Below are 14,494 nucleotides of genomic sequence, written 5' to 3'. Positions count from 1 at the left end.
GGTGACAGGGTTAATTTTGGGTTGAAATTGAAAGAGTTCATAAATAAAATTTCTTTGAGTTAATATACATCATAGAATCAGCTGGAAACCTCACATGAGACACATCACGACCAAACTAGCTAAAGCTGTTGGTATCTCATGCAGAGTTTTCTTTAAATCTTTTGAAATATAATGTAATATACTATAACTGATAAAATAATAGAAAGGAAAGATAACATCCTGTTACAAGTGCAAACAGCTGTGTTTCCTGTTAGTGTTCAGGTTTTCATCAGTTGACTAGAGCTTGGTCAGTGATGTTAGCGCCCTCTGTTGGTGATGATAAACTAAAGCTGTGACAGACATAACAGAACTGTATCACAGATATTCAGCTGAATCATTCAGAAGTTTGAAAACCTCCTGCTGATCAAATAAAGACACAGACAGAGCAAACTGGTCTCAAAATCACACAGTTTATTATTAATTCACGTTTTAAACAGGGTTGAATTATTTATGGAAATAAGACATTTCAAGAATAAAGAAGAACAAACATGAATCCAAATGTTTCATCTGAGTCATTAAAAACTGGTTTCTCCGTCAAACAGACTCAAAGAGTGGAGATAATACAGAATATTTTTGCTTCTAATAAAAATAATAATGTTGGTAGGGCTGCTGTTCTCAACACCTACCACCAGAGGTCATCCTAATTCACAGTCAATCGATGACTGATGGTAAAAAAGGAAAACAAAGGGCAAGAATAAAAGCTGCAGAATAGAAAATGAATCAGAATTAACAGATCTGGACCAAAACTTCTTTGATGATCCTCAAATTCTGAATCAGCAGGAACACCTTTTCATGCTCACTCTCGTCTTATTCAATTACTTTGTATGTCCAAAATGTTTGCCCAGCCTGATCAGCAGTCCTGATTTTGTGCCTCCAGCAGCTCTTTTTTCTTCATCCACTCTGTTTTTGATATCCTCCAGTCTCTGGACCTTCTCTCTGTCTTTTCTCTCCTTCATCTTCTCCATCAGGAAGCCCAGGTGGCCCTGAGTGGACAGGGAACTGACATTCAGAGCGATCTGCTCCAGTTTGACCACATGCTGAAAGGCCTCATCTAACCACTGATCTTTCTCCTTCTGAAGCTCCTCCTTTGTCTTCTCCAGATCCTCTAAGAGTCCTGATGTCTTCTCACAGTCTGCTTTACTTCTCTCGTACTTCTCCTTCACATCCTGAAGAGTCCTCTGAACCTTTCTGGTCTTGGTCACGTAGATCGACTTCTCTTTCACATGGTCAGACACAGGACATCTCTTAGTACATGAAGTGCAGTGGCCTTTGCTCATGACCTCACAGTCTCTGGGATACCAGGCCATAGTGCATCCTGGGTAGTGACAGTTCTCCTCACAGATATTACAGGTGACAGCGCCCTGGTAAAACACAAACCCCCACATCCCCCCACGGATCTTTTCTTTCTCTTTGTATGGCTCATCGAACTCTACAGTGAAGTTCTGGTTGCTCTCCATTCTTTTCTTATGTTTCTTTAGAGCTTTCCCAGTCTGCTGGATCTCTTTCTGCTTCAGCTCGATCAGCTGGACCCGTTCCTGCAGGTTTTGGATGAGGGCTGTCAGTCTGATTGGTGAGTTGAGAACCTCCATAGTTCTCTCCAGCCTTTGGGGAGCAGCTTTTTCCACAAAGTCAAAGAACTCTCTCAAGCCTTTTCTTGTTATTTGATCTGCATTTTGAAGGGCAGCGGTGTCCTCTCTCCTGTCCTCTTTTTGGCAGTTATTGAACAGGAAATGAACTGGCAGATCCTCCTCGTCTTTGGCACATTTAATGTTTGCAGCCATGAGAGCTCTCAGAGCATTTTTAGGTGACACACCACCAGAGTGTGTAAAGAGGGCAACTATTTTGTTCTCCATGTCTTTCCCAAACAGTGACACAGCTGAATCAAAGATGTACCTCAGCTGATCATTCAGTCTACACTCTGTGGATTTCAGCACCAGACCCACCACATTCATCTCATGAACTCCGTCCTCTGAGCGGAACAAGTCCAGCAGTCTCTGGCTGATCATGACATCTTGTTCAGGTCTTCTGGTGTGTCCGTATCCAGGAGTGTCGATGATGGTCAGAGAGTAGGGCAGAGTTTTACCCTCAAATCCAAAGATCTCGTACACGATCACGTCTGGTGTCTGACTATCCAACTCATCTTTCATCTCCTCTTCCATCACGATCTCAAACCAGACGTTGTCCTCCCAGGTCACTCCTATGGCGTAGTTAACCAGAGCGTTGATCAGAGTAGACTTTCCTGCCCCTGTTTCACCGACTAGTAAGATGGTTCTGTTGGTCCTGTTTAGGTCTCTCTGACCCAGACTCACTTTGGTCAGAGTTCCTATTTTCTGTTTCTTTGGTTCCAGCTGGTAGACTGAAGGAGATCCAGAGATGATCAGTTTTTTGTTGGTGATGTAGTCATACTTGTGTGAGGTCCTGTAAAATGCATAATATGAAGCAGAACACTAGTCAGATCTTAAATAATAAAGAATTCCTGATGTACATTTTTAATTTTTTTAATGTTTTATATTTTTTTTCACCTGCAACACTTTGCAACAGTTGGAATAACTAAACTGCCAAACAGCACCGGAAGGAAGTCAAGAAAATCAAAACCAGGTTAGAAATAAATTACTGTTAGCTGTAATAAAGGCTTCAAACAGTGCTTACAGGACATCCGCTTATGTAGAGATGTTAATCTGCAGATAGAACATTTCTCATCATGTCCCTGTGGTAAGAGTCCTCCTACTGCCTGGTCTTCTACTCTGACACTTTCCCCAAAGTCCAGTGTGACATCTTTATGGGCAGAATCAGTCTAGGAATAACTAATCTAACTATATGAAGTCTGACACAAAGGCTGGATTATACTAAAGTTTTGGTTTTACTGTGTGATCCTGACATTTTAGTTTCAAGGAGTGGAACAGGTCACCAGCTTTAAATTCCTGGGAACCTACATCACAGAGGACCTCACATGGTCACCAGGGGTGTATTTAGTCATTTGGGGGCCCAAGGCAAACCCAGTCAATGGGGCCCTCCATGTCCTTGTAACTCATCTTCCTCAGAGCTAGACTGGCCTTCCCTGGGTCCACTGTCTCTTTCTGAGAATCAAGGCATGAGACAGTGCTAATCTTGTACATGGTAACTTCACACAACTAAATGCATTTCCTCAAGTTCTGTACTTTAGTTTGATTTTGAAAAAAGTGAATACATCATTTAGCCCTCTTTGTCCTGGATTTGAAATCTTTTATGGTCCATTGACAGCTTATTTGTCCCACAGTGGGGAATTTACAGAGTAACAGTAACAAACAAGAAAGTATGACGTGAAAAACATTACAATAGGTAAATATTGAAAAAAATAATTTAGTAAAGAAAAAATATGTAAATATCAAGCACAACATAGAACTGGAAAAAAATCTACTGAAAGATGTGATATTTACAGTTACCATACTTTTTGGTACTATTATTTTAAAGTGAATGTATTTTTATTTGACCCCCTGTCCAGTGAGTTATGTATCCAAAAAAGAGATTTTGTACAATAATGTTTATCACCAACTCAAAAAGTTTGATTTTGAGAAAATGATCCTGTTTCCTGGGCTAGATAAAGTCCTTAAAATCCTAAAAGTCTTATATGTTTATCTCAGATCTCAGAGCAACATTGTTTTTATTTCTGACTTGGTTGAAAATAAGAAAAAAATGGGGAAAAAGTGTTTTTTACCACTTTCTTCCTGAATCAAATTTTCAGATGTGTTGTAACATGGAATAGCCCATTGAATAAGAAGGGAGGGGGAGGACCCAAAACCATCATCAAAGATTAAGACTTTTGATGTATTTTGAAGCATGTGAAGTAAGATTTAGAAACAAGAAATGCTTTCAGTTGAAGAGAACTTCATAAATCAGTTTTAAGAGATGCTTTGGGGGCCCCTGGGAATCTTGGGGTCCCAGGCAACTGCCTGTGTTTGCCTAGTTGTAGCTACGCCCCTGATGGTCACTTAACTCCTCCACCCTGGTAAGAAAGGCTCAACAGTAGCTCTACTTACAATGAACATTGAGGAAAAACCACCTGCCAGCTGAGCTGCTCAGAGCCTTTTACCTCTGCTCCATACAGTGTCCTGACGTATTGTTTAACATCTTGGTATGTCAACTGCACAGAGGCAGACTGGAAAAGTCTGACATGAGTCATTAAAACTGCTGAGAGATCATTGGACTCAGTCTGCTGCCATTGGAAGACAATTTCAGGACACGCTGTCATCACACCACTACCAAGATCCTCAGACTCCAGCCACCCCAGTCATCACCTGTTCTCTCTGCTACCCTCAGGGTGGCGCTATAAGGCACTCAGAGCCTGCACCAATCAAAAACAGTTTCTTCCACAGAGCCATAACTGAACTTAATATGTCAGGCCAATAAATGCAATAATGTGACCCTCTATTTATTTGTTAAAGTGCAAAATAGGACTGAGTGCAATTACACAACGGTCAGCGTTAATCAATGTTTTTGATGCTTTATGTTTTGAACATGTTAGAATGGATGGATGCTTTAATATGTATGCAATGTTGAACTTGTTTTTTTTTTTCTTTTCTTTTCTTTTTTTTGTTTTCTGCATTCAGGATGGCACCTCAAATTTCGTTGCTTTTGTGCAATGACAAATAAAGTCTATTCTATTCTATTCTTAAGTCAGGTGTGGCTAAGGCCTGTTGACACCAGGATGCCCTTATTCTTCAACCTTGTATTTAGTCACACTTCAGTAAAGCCTCGTTAGATGATTAGATGATTTATTTTACTTTGTTGTAAATTAAACTACACCTCTGTACAGTGAACATAGAGACAACATTAACTGCATTTGTGAGAAAACAGTCAGAGTGCAGCCAGAATCTTCTTATTTGGAATATGGCATTTGAAGAATATAAACATATATATATATATATATATACATATATATATATATATATATATATATATATATATATATATATATATATATATATATATATATATATATATATATATATATATATATATATATATATATATGATGGATTACTTACTTCAGTGTGTCTGGATCTGCTTCATCTGCTGCTGTCGGTTTTTCTTGCAGTACCGCTCTGGCTTCTTCTTTCACCTGACTTTCAGTTTCTTCAAGTTTCTGAATCTCTTCTGAGTGGACAGGAGTGGACTGTGAATCATGGTTCACTGTGGTAGGACCCACTGGGACAGCATGCCTTAGAGACTGTGGGGCTTCAGAAAGAACAGTGTCAGTGGCTTGAAAAGTTTCCTTTGCTGGTCTTTCCAAAAGGCTCTCTGTCTCACCCCTGTCAAACTTCTCTTTTGTGTGTTGAAGGATTTTAAAAGGTTTTCCTGTATTTGTTTTATAAATCCACTGTCCTTTCACATGAGTTGATACAGGACACTTCCCAGTGCACTTTGTGCAATGGTTGTCGGTCATGACCCGACAGTATTTTGGAAACCATGCCATGGTACAAGGATAGTGGCAGTTCTCCTCACAGACTGTGCAGCAGACAGCTCCTTTATAAAACAACCAGAGTTGCCACCACTTCCTCCCACCGTTTATTCTTTTAACTTTGTTGGCCTCATGATACTGATTAGATACACTCTCCATCTCTGCTTTGTGTTTCTTCAGGGCTTCCTGAGTCAACTTGTCAACTTGGTCTTGCTCCTCTTCACTGCTGAAAAAAAACATGAGCAGTCTGAGCGGTAATGCAAACACACAAACCACAGAGGACTGAAAAAAACTTTAAGTCTGTCCACTTACGGTGCGCAGTAAGAGACTTTGACCACCTGAGGACTCAGAGAGACTTCCTCTGATGAAAACCCTTTTTTCTGATCGTCTGTATCTCCATCTTTTTCTGAACACAAAGAAGAGAAACAGAATTCAAACCCCCAATTCAAACTGTGTAAAACAAGTAACCTTTTAGCTAGCCCTTTGCTCCAGTTCATTCTTTATGTTTTACACTATTATCAGGTATTATGACTTAACTTGTCAGGTATTTCCTTAGGTGTTTTTCCTGACTTCATGCAGGCATTTAGTGAGAGCCACAGACTGTTATTCACTGTTATTCACTGTGTAAGTAAGTAACAGCGCTGCTTTTGCTGTTGTTGATGCAGTTGTGTAGCAGCCCCTCTATGTTCACACCTGTACACAGGCGCTAGTACCGAAGCACACAGAGTAAAATATTTCACTATCTATTTCTGTTAACTGTGATGATTATGACTTACAGTCAATGAAAACTCTAAATCAGTACCTGATATTAGAATATTTCCTAATACCATCAGAACATATTTTAATAATGAAGTGTTGATCTTCTAAGAAAGTATGTTCATTCATATTCACTCAGGACTTGGTTGGGGCTCCTTTTGCATGGATTACTGTATCAACTTGGTGTTTCATGGAGGTAATCACACTGTAAAGAAAAAAGTTGGTAAAAAAAAAAATAACTGTAAGGCACTGGCAGCAAAGTTTCCAGACAAATACTGTAAAATTACAGTCAAACACTGTAAAAACATGGAATTGCTACATGGAACTAAGTAAAAATGCAGGACTAGATTTTAAAGTCAAAACAATTTAAAACACAGTATTTCATAGTTTATAAATGTCCCTTATACTTTGAAATAAAATATAAATTCAGTCAAAACACATTCAAATCAGATTTCTTTAAGGTTAATCTCTGTAATTTTATAGTAAAAATTATTTATTCTTGGAAGCAGTTGAATTTATATACAGTAATCAAGTACAATTTTTCCCATGTACAACAATAAATTTGTAAAGTAAAAAAAAAACAATTACAGTGTTTGACTGTAATTTTATGGTATTTGTCTGGAAACTTTGCTGCCATTGCATTTACCTTTTTTTTAACCGATTTTTTTTTTTGTTGTTGTTGTTTGTTTTTTTGTTAATTTTTTAGTTGTTTGTTTTTTTGTTTGTTAGTTTTTGTTTTGTTTTGTGTTTTTTTGTTTTGTTTTTGTTTTTGTTTTTTACAGTGGATTGCAACCATGATTGAGGAAGGTACAGGGTTTAGCTCTATGCTATTATATGTATATTACCTTAAAAAATAAAAAATAAAAAAAATCCAGGATGTCATTTTACAGATAATTTCTATAATTTTACAGTTTTGTATAATGTTTTTAAAAAACAGAAAAATTACTTTTAAATCAAGGGTGAATAACCGTAAAATTTGGGGGGGGGGGGGGGGGGGGTTATTGGTTGTGTACAATTACTGAAAACATCTGTAAATCTACTAGCACTTTTTGTTTTAAAAGAAAACAGGAAAATTCTGTTAAAAATTACAGACCATTTCCTGTAAAACTAAATTTTTAACAGTGCAGCCTGAGATCCACTATTTAATATCAGATTTTTAGTGCAAAAATCAGTTATTTCTAAAAGATTAGCTTTTGCAATATTTCTGAAAGGAATTTCTTACTGAAGGGGCTGAGATAACTGACATCTATTGTTGCTAATACAATAATTAGAACAATGTGACTCCCACAGCACCACTTCAGAAATACTAAAATATCTTTTTCAAGGCTCAGGAAACTTTTACAGGTGTTTCCACATGATCAGATTAAGGTATGACACCACTGGTGAACAATATTCAACTTTTACATTATGAATCATAATACCTGATAGGATGTTTTAACATTCTACATTTTATGTTTCTATCAAGAGAGCAAATGATGAAAGAAAAACTTCATACATGTAGATTTTTGTCATGGTAATATTTGTCCTTATTATCAGCTGATGTCAAGTAAATTATGTTCATAAGTAATAAATTGATTTTTATTACTCTTAGATACAAAACGTTTGTCATTAAATATCACACAATACCTTCTTCTCCAATGCAGCTGCTGCTCAACAGTTTTTCCACCAGATCATTTCTGGGGATCTTCCCCAGGATCTCTCTCACCACCTCTGCAGACTGTTTGCTGTGTCTTTGTATGATCTTATCCACTGTTTCCATCCTGTCTGCTTTATTCAGCTCACTCTTTGGGATACCTTGGTCCTCCAGGAACCACTTAAACGTCTTGAATTCATCATCACATAAATCCTTCAGTGGCTGGAACAGGAACTCTCTAAAGCTCATTTTTCCGATCTTAGGTGGCATTTTTCACTGTGAAAACAGACATGAACATGTTTATTAATACAGTGTATAATAGAAAGACCAACACTGGATAACATGGCTAGCAAAAACAACTTAAACAGGCCAGAGAAGATGGGAGCTTCTGCTAAAATATGATCAATACTCCCAGCTCTATGTGTGATGTAAACCTGTCTCAGTCCTGTGAAGTGAAGCTGTAAAAGAGCCTAGCTCTCATAAAGGGACGATCCATTGTCTTTAATTTACATTGAGAAGGTGTTACTGTACAGATAAAAGGGCAACACAGAGCTGTCAGCAGAAAAAAGCATCCCTCCATCTCCACCCTTCTATTTCTTCCCTTTTCCCACCAGTGAAGAACCACTTCCTTGTTCTGCACAACCTGAGTGAAGGGCCCTCCCACTCTGCTGTTCACTATAACCCCGCATACGTTAATTAAACACCAGTGTTTGTGACCCTGGTAAAGAAGATTTTTATTAAGTTAGTTTTGTAAAGTGAAAGTGTTCAGCTTCTCCTGAAACCTTTGGTGGGCCTCTGGATTGTTTCTAGGTGACGGTAGCGTTTCCTCTATTTGATGAGTTTCCCCTTATAAAGACCCCTCATTAAGACTCGTTCAGTCCAGCAAACTGCTGAGGTCCTTCTTACCCCACTTCTTTGTCATTTAACCAATATAAATACCAGTGTACCTCTGTGTTTGTTGATATTAACATACTAATTAACACTATTAACATACTAACATCAAGAGGACCCTGAATTACAGTGGCTGGTGGGTGTCGGATGGTTTGAAAAAGCTAAAGTCATAATCAGTCATGGCATCAGTCATAACGTTAGCATTAGAGTTACATTTACCAAAGCTAAAGTTATGGAGGGAAATAATTATTTACTTACTTTCACTTTTTGTGTCCGTTAGGAAACCTATCCTCTTAACTCCTGCTGTGGCTGTACTTCTGTCGTGTTGTGGTGTTTGCATATGTGTTGTTGCTTTTGCAAATTGTCTGACACCTACCAGCCACCGTACTGAAAACTGATGTTCGTTGATTTGATGTCATAAAGATAAACCAAATAAGACCAAAGTCCACATTTAGTCTCTGCAGTGTTTGTCATCCAGACTTTATGATTTCTTTGTTCTTTTATTACTGTAAAATATTAAACTAGATAGAGAAGAGAACCAACTTATTCAAATTAAGGAGTAAAACTACAAGTCAGTGAGTCTTCAAGATAATGCTAAAAGGACTGGATTATTTTCAGCCAGGAAGGGAGGTTGGATCTCAAATCAAGTCATGAAGCCTAAACTCTGTAAAAGCACATTTTCACTCTCTTATGAAGATAAACATCAGAAGGCCGGTGTGCAGCTATGCACAGAGGCTCTGAATAATTTGGTTTGCTTTTATTTCAAAATACACTCCCCAGATCTTTAGAGTCATGAATTTGAACATGTGTCACATATTATTGTCATGGCTTCTTGGTGCTTTTGGCTAAATGTCAACCAGTCAACATGGTCGCCCAGCCTAAACCAAAACACTAGCTGGTCATAGAGGTCAATAAAAATTATGTCCAGTTTATTGGACAGCAGAGGTGTGGACTCCAGTCATGTGACTTAGACTCGAGTCAGACTCAATTCACAATTTTGGTGACTTTGGACTCGACTTGACAAAATCATCAAAGACTTGCAACTCGACTTGGACTTCAACATCAGTGACTCGTGACTTGACTCTGACTTTAGCTTGGTGACTTGAAAATACTTGAAATTTTCAGTAAGACTGAAACTTTAACACATAACTTAAGGTTAATGACTGGTAATAACACATTAAACCTAATGTTAACCAGTCCAACATCTTCACTCACACACACCAATCCTATATTTCCACTTACACACCCTGCATATATACACACACTCAGCACACACACACATTAGATGAGTTAAAATGAATAATCACATCACAAAATGACCACGTTTTCAAAATTTAATTTGTTGTTGCAGCGCTCAGCACTCATTGTTTTCTGAATGCTATGTCAGCACTCTTTTTCTGTCGTCAAGTTCTGTAACGCTGGTCACATTTTATCTGAAAATAAAGCACCTCAAAATACATTAATTGTACTGGTCAAATTTGATAGATTACTTGTTCCATATCATTTGGTAAAAAACTGCTTATGACTTGAAAGGACTTGAAATTTTTAAGCCTATGACTTCAGACTTGGCTTGACTTGTCTTCTCTTTACTTGAGATTTGACTCGAGACTTGGGTTTAAGGACTTGAGACTTACTTGAGACTTGCAAAATAATGACTTTCTACCACCTCTACTGCACAGCTCTGACTGATAGAAAATTTTCTTGAAGCTTGCTGATCACCTGACAGCTGTTGTGAAAAGGTGTTGGATTGGTTAATACAATGTTGGGCCAATATCCAGAGAGGTTTAATTAGTTTCCAATGTTTTTTTTTCTTTATTTTGTTTGTTTGTTTGTTTGTTTGTTTGTTTGTTTTTTAACCTTTATTTAACCAGGTAAAAAGACCCATTGAGATGAAGACCTCTTTCACAAGGGTGACCTGGCCAAGAGGCAGCACATCATCGTGAGCAAAAACAACAGCAAACAACAACAAAATTCAAAATAAAGAGATAAGAACAATTTAAAAAAAAATTAAGTGCAGGAGTTGTTTTGACAGTTACAGTTCAAGAACACAGGTTTTTAAGAAAGAACGAAAAGCCTCCAATGACACAAGTTCTGAGACTTTCAGCTCAGGTTGGAGAGTGTTCCAATCAGAAGGAGTAGAGTAACTGAAAGCCTTTTTTTCCTGTTTCAGTTTGCACACAAGGAGCCGAGAGATGTAAAATATTGTTCGATCTTAGGGCATATTGACTCACAGTCCTCTGGAGGAGAGTGCACAAATAAGTGGGGCCCAAACCAAGAAGAGTCTTGTAAACCAGTCATCCAGTGCATATATCGCCTTATATTCAATGGAGGCATGCTAGCTCTAGTATTAAGTTCACAGTGTTAGGTGAGGAGGCTACAGCCAGTAATAAACCTCAGAGCACAGTGATAGACTGGAGTCAAGGACTGAAGGCAGCTGGATGAAGCATGCTTAATACACAACATCACCATAACCCAGTACATGCAAAAACATCACTGAAATCAAAAGCTTCTGAGCTTGAACAAAAAAACACGACTTGTTCCTGTAGAAGAAACCAAGCTTAACTTTTAGTTTTGTGATCAAGTTTTTTACATGCAATTTGAATGAAAGGTCCTCATCAATAATTAGCCCTAGATACTTGTAGCTTGTGACCAGTTCTTCCAGACGAGCCTGAACTATATCAAAAGCAAATTGCAAGAATTCAAATGCCTGCGCTACCAAATGTGAACAGGCATTTCAATTCTTGCAGCCTGTTTTAATGAGTAAGGTAAGGGCTGAAATATTCCCCACAAGAAGACACAACTTAAACTGCTTTAAGTAAATAAAAATTTCACAAGAAATGCTAGTACACACAAAGCTAATAAAGTTGTTTTTGTGCATGCTAGTCCTTCCCTCTGTAGTAGTACTCTGTGAAAGCATGAAGAAATGAAGAATTGAAATTCTCTCAGCAGCTTTTAAACCAAACTGAAAAATATACTTACACACATCCACAACTGTGACCACTAGTTTTATATTAATGCTTTGAAAACTTAACTGCACAAGTAAATTAGCTCGATGTGAATTTTTCACGATTGTTCATGGACTATTAATAAATAAATGTGTTCAAAGTAACTAAACGTACAGTTTATTCCTGATAATGACTCAAGTTAAGCTTTTTTTACTCAGATGTTTTCAGTTCAGTTCAGTCGGATCAGAACAATCTTCTTTGTTTGATGAGGTAAATATCTTATTTAGGTCACTGTTCAAATACAAGATAACAGCCTGGAAGATGAGATGAAACAAGAGAAAAAAACATGGAAATCCACTTACCAAAAACTTAAAGCGTTTGTCACACAGGAGAGGGAGCTTGTTTCTTAATTTGCTGTGTTTTAGAAGGAAAAAAAACATGAATTAATCATGGAAAAACTCTTATTTGAAAAGTTTGGGTCTGAAACTCAGTGGTCTGAGAGATGGATAATTAAGGGCTCATTTGCTGCTGTGTGTCTGCAGACTGCCGACTTCCTGATAAGACGAAGTGAAACCACAAACTATCCTGTGTACGTGATGAAACTGTGGACCGTTTTGTGAATGTCAAAAGACAAAATATGACATACTCAGCGTTTCACATCTAACAAAATATAACCCTCCTGAGTGATTCTATTCAGCTCTTTCCCGGTCAGTGGTAGTGAAGTTTTCCAACTAAATTAGTGTTGTGTTGTCAAAGCGTTCTCACAGGGCAGTGCTGCTTGTTTTTGAAAAATGCCTCAAACATGGCTCTATCAGGGGCAAGGACTGACCAAAGCAACATTGGATTAGATCACCCTGATCTGGATACACAGTTTTTAAGATTACCAAATCTGGATTACCAGTGCTCTTAATGGGACAACATATCATAATGTGGGCTACCAGCTACCACGGGAGCCAACACGGGGACACTTTAAGAGTTTCTGTTTTCGAGACGTAAGACAAACAGAAACATTCATTCCATTTATAACTATTTTCTGAGCCCTCATCTGGGCCACAACAAGTAAAAACAAATATACATCAGCAAACACATGGTGGATACTTTGATAAAGTCCTAAATAAAAAAGGCTAAATGTCCAATAGTGGATTAAATTAAGGATGTTTAGAGAAAAAAAACACTCATCATGAATAACTTGCATGTATTGTCCTGCACATCTCTACCAGGCCCAGTGTCCCTCTCTGTGCCGATGATGCCTGAAGAACCAGACCAACCTCTGGTTCTGTAAGAATGAAGGACTGACTGAACGTGAAGTAACTGATGACATGTTAGAAATTATTTTGACAGGTGCACCTCTGATGTATTTTCTTTGACATTAATATACAGTGTTGAACGAAAAATTAAATGTGTTATTTAGGGTTTTTGCTGAAATCTGTTTGGGGGTTGTTTCTTTTTATTTTGTCTTTCTCATTTCATTTTATTCTTACTTTACTTAGAGGCTTCAGTGGTCACCTATGTCTACTTTATCTATTAGTCACTGTGACGGTAAAACATGTACGTATAAATAAAAGTATAAAAATTAAATAATACAATTTTTATAAGAGTTGACCAAATTTTTAAGTTTTGCTACATTTTTTTCCTGAAATCTGCCTTGAAATCCTGCCCCCTGTTGGAATCAGGATATTCCTGTTTTTTGGATCAAAGTGATCTGAATCCTACTGAAAAGTTTTGAACAACACAAACTGAAGGTTTGATCCAGATTACAATCCGGATTGTATCACATTGTCTTATCCAATTTCAAAATCCTTCTTTCCCTTTTGAACAACCCATTTTAGGATTTAACCCAATTCAATAATCAAAATCTGATTGGGTTACCTTTGAATAACTGGCCCCTGGTGCCTATGACTGATTTTTAGCACCAACAGATAACTGCAAATGTAAAAGAGAGTCCTCCTTTTACTTTCTTTTACACTACTGTTTTTCATCTGTTTCTTTTTTTTACTTGTGGTTTGAAGTCACACAGTTTCTCTAAAGTCATGTGACTGCGTGGACTAACAATAGGATTGTAAAAAGTGATTCTATATTGAGAGCAGAGCGGCTGAAGTGTTGATGTGATCTGCTCAGATATTCTTGTTCTTGTCTGAATAGCCCTGCACAGGACTGCAGGCTAAAACAAATACTTGAAATACATAAATAAGTTTTTCTCCATCATTTTGGGATATGAATGATCATAGTCATGAGATATTTTAGAAATTCTAAACTGATGTTCTTGTTGCATTGGTATTGTGACTGTCAAAGCTCAGAGTTGATAACAAAATTATACCAAGATTTTTGTCTTACCTACTGTATTTCATCAATAGGCTGTGCTCCACGGCATAGGCTGCTTGTCCTGGCTGCCTGGCCGTCTGTGCTCCACGACAGTGAGGGCTCCAATTAAAATACTTTCAGTAATTTGAATATAACTGAAGACAAAACCCAGTTTGTCATTTCTGATCATAATTTCAGCCCATCAACACATCTCATTTATTAACATATAAAATATTAAACATGCTTAAAGGTACACAGTCCATGCCACAGGGCACAGACAGCAAGTCCATGCCATGTGGAGCACAGTAAGCCTGTGCTCTTGGCAGGTTAACATCTCAATGTACAGCAGGGTAATATCCACTGCACTCCCTCCTCACTTACGGTTTGAAATGAGTCAATTCAATAGGCTGTAAAGTAAATTTACGAGTAGACATAAGGTAAACTCAACTTAACACTATTAGTTATATTAACTAAAGACCAAGTACTACAATA

The 14,494-nt window shown here is 37.6% G+C and overlaps 1 protein-coding gene across 1 annotated transcript; it reads right to left on the bottom strand.

Moving 5' to 3' along the window:
• Positions 1–685: 685 nt before the first annotated feature.
• Positions 686–8,114, bottom strand: LOC141798981 (uncharacterized). Its single transcript, XM_074680992.1, has 5 exons — positions 7,859–8,114; positions 5,789–5,882; positions 5,581–5,702; positions 5,064–5,253; positions 686–2,457 (listed from the first exon to the last, which is right to left on the bottom strand). Exons 1-5 carry the CDS (start codon positions 8,112–8,114, stop codon positions 855–857), a joined length of 2,265 nt encoding a protein of 754 aa, XP_074537093.1. The 3' UTR covers positions 686–854.
• Positions 8,115–14,494: the final 6,380 nt, after the last annotated feature.

Source organism: Halichoeres trimaculatus, unplaced genomic scaffold, assembly GCF_033239565.1.
Source record: "Halichoeres trimaculatus isolate MK-OKI-2021-1 unplaced genomic scaffold, fHalTri1.1 fHalTri1_scaffold_11, whole genome shotgun sequence".
NCBI classification, from domain to species: Eukaryota; Metazoa; Chordata; class Actinopteri; order Labriformes; family Labridae; genus Halichoeres; species Halichoeres trimaculatus.
Note: the sequence above shows the minus strand (reverse complement) of the source record. Positions and strands in the feature narration are given on the sequence as shown.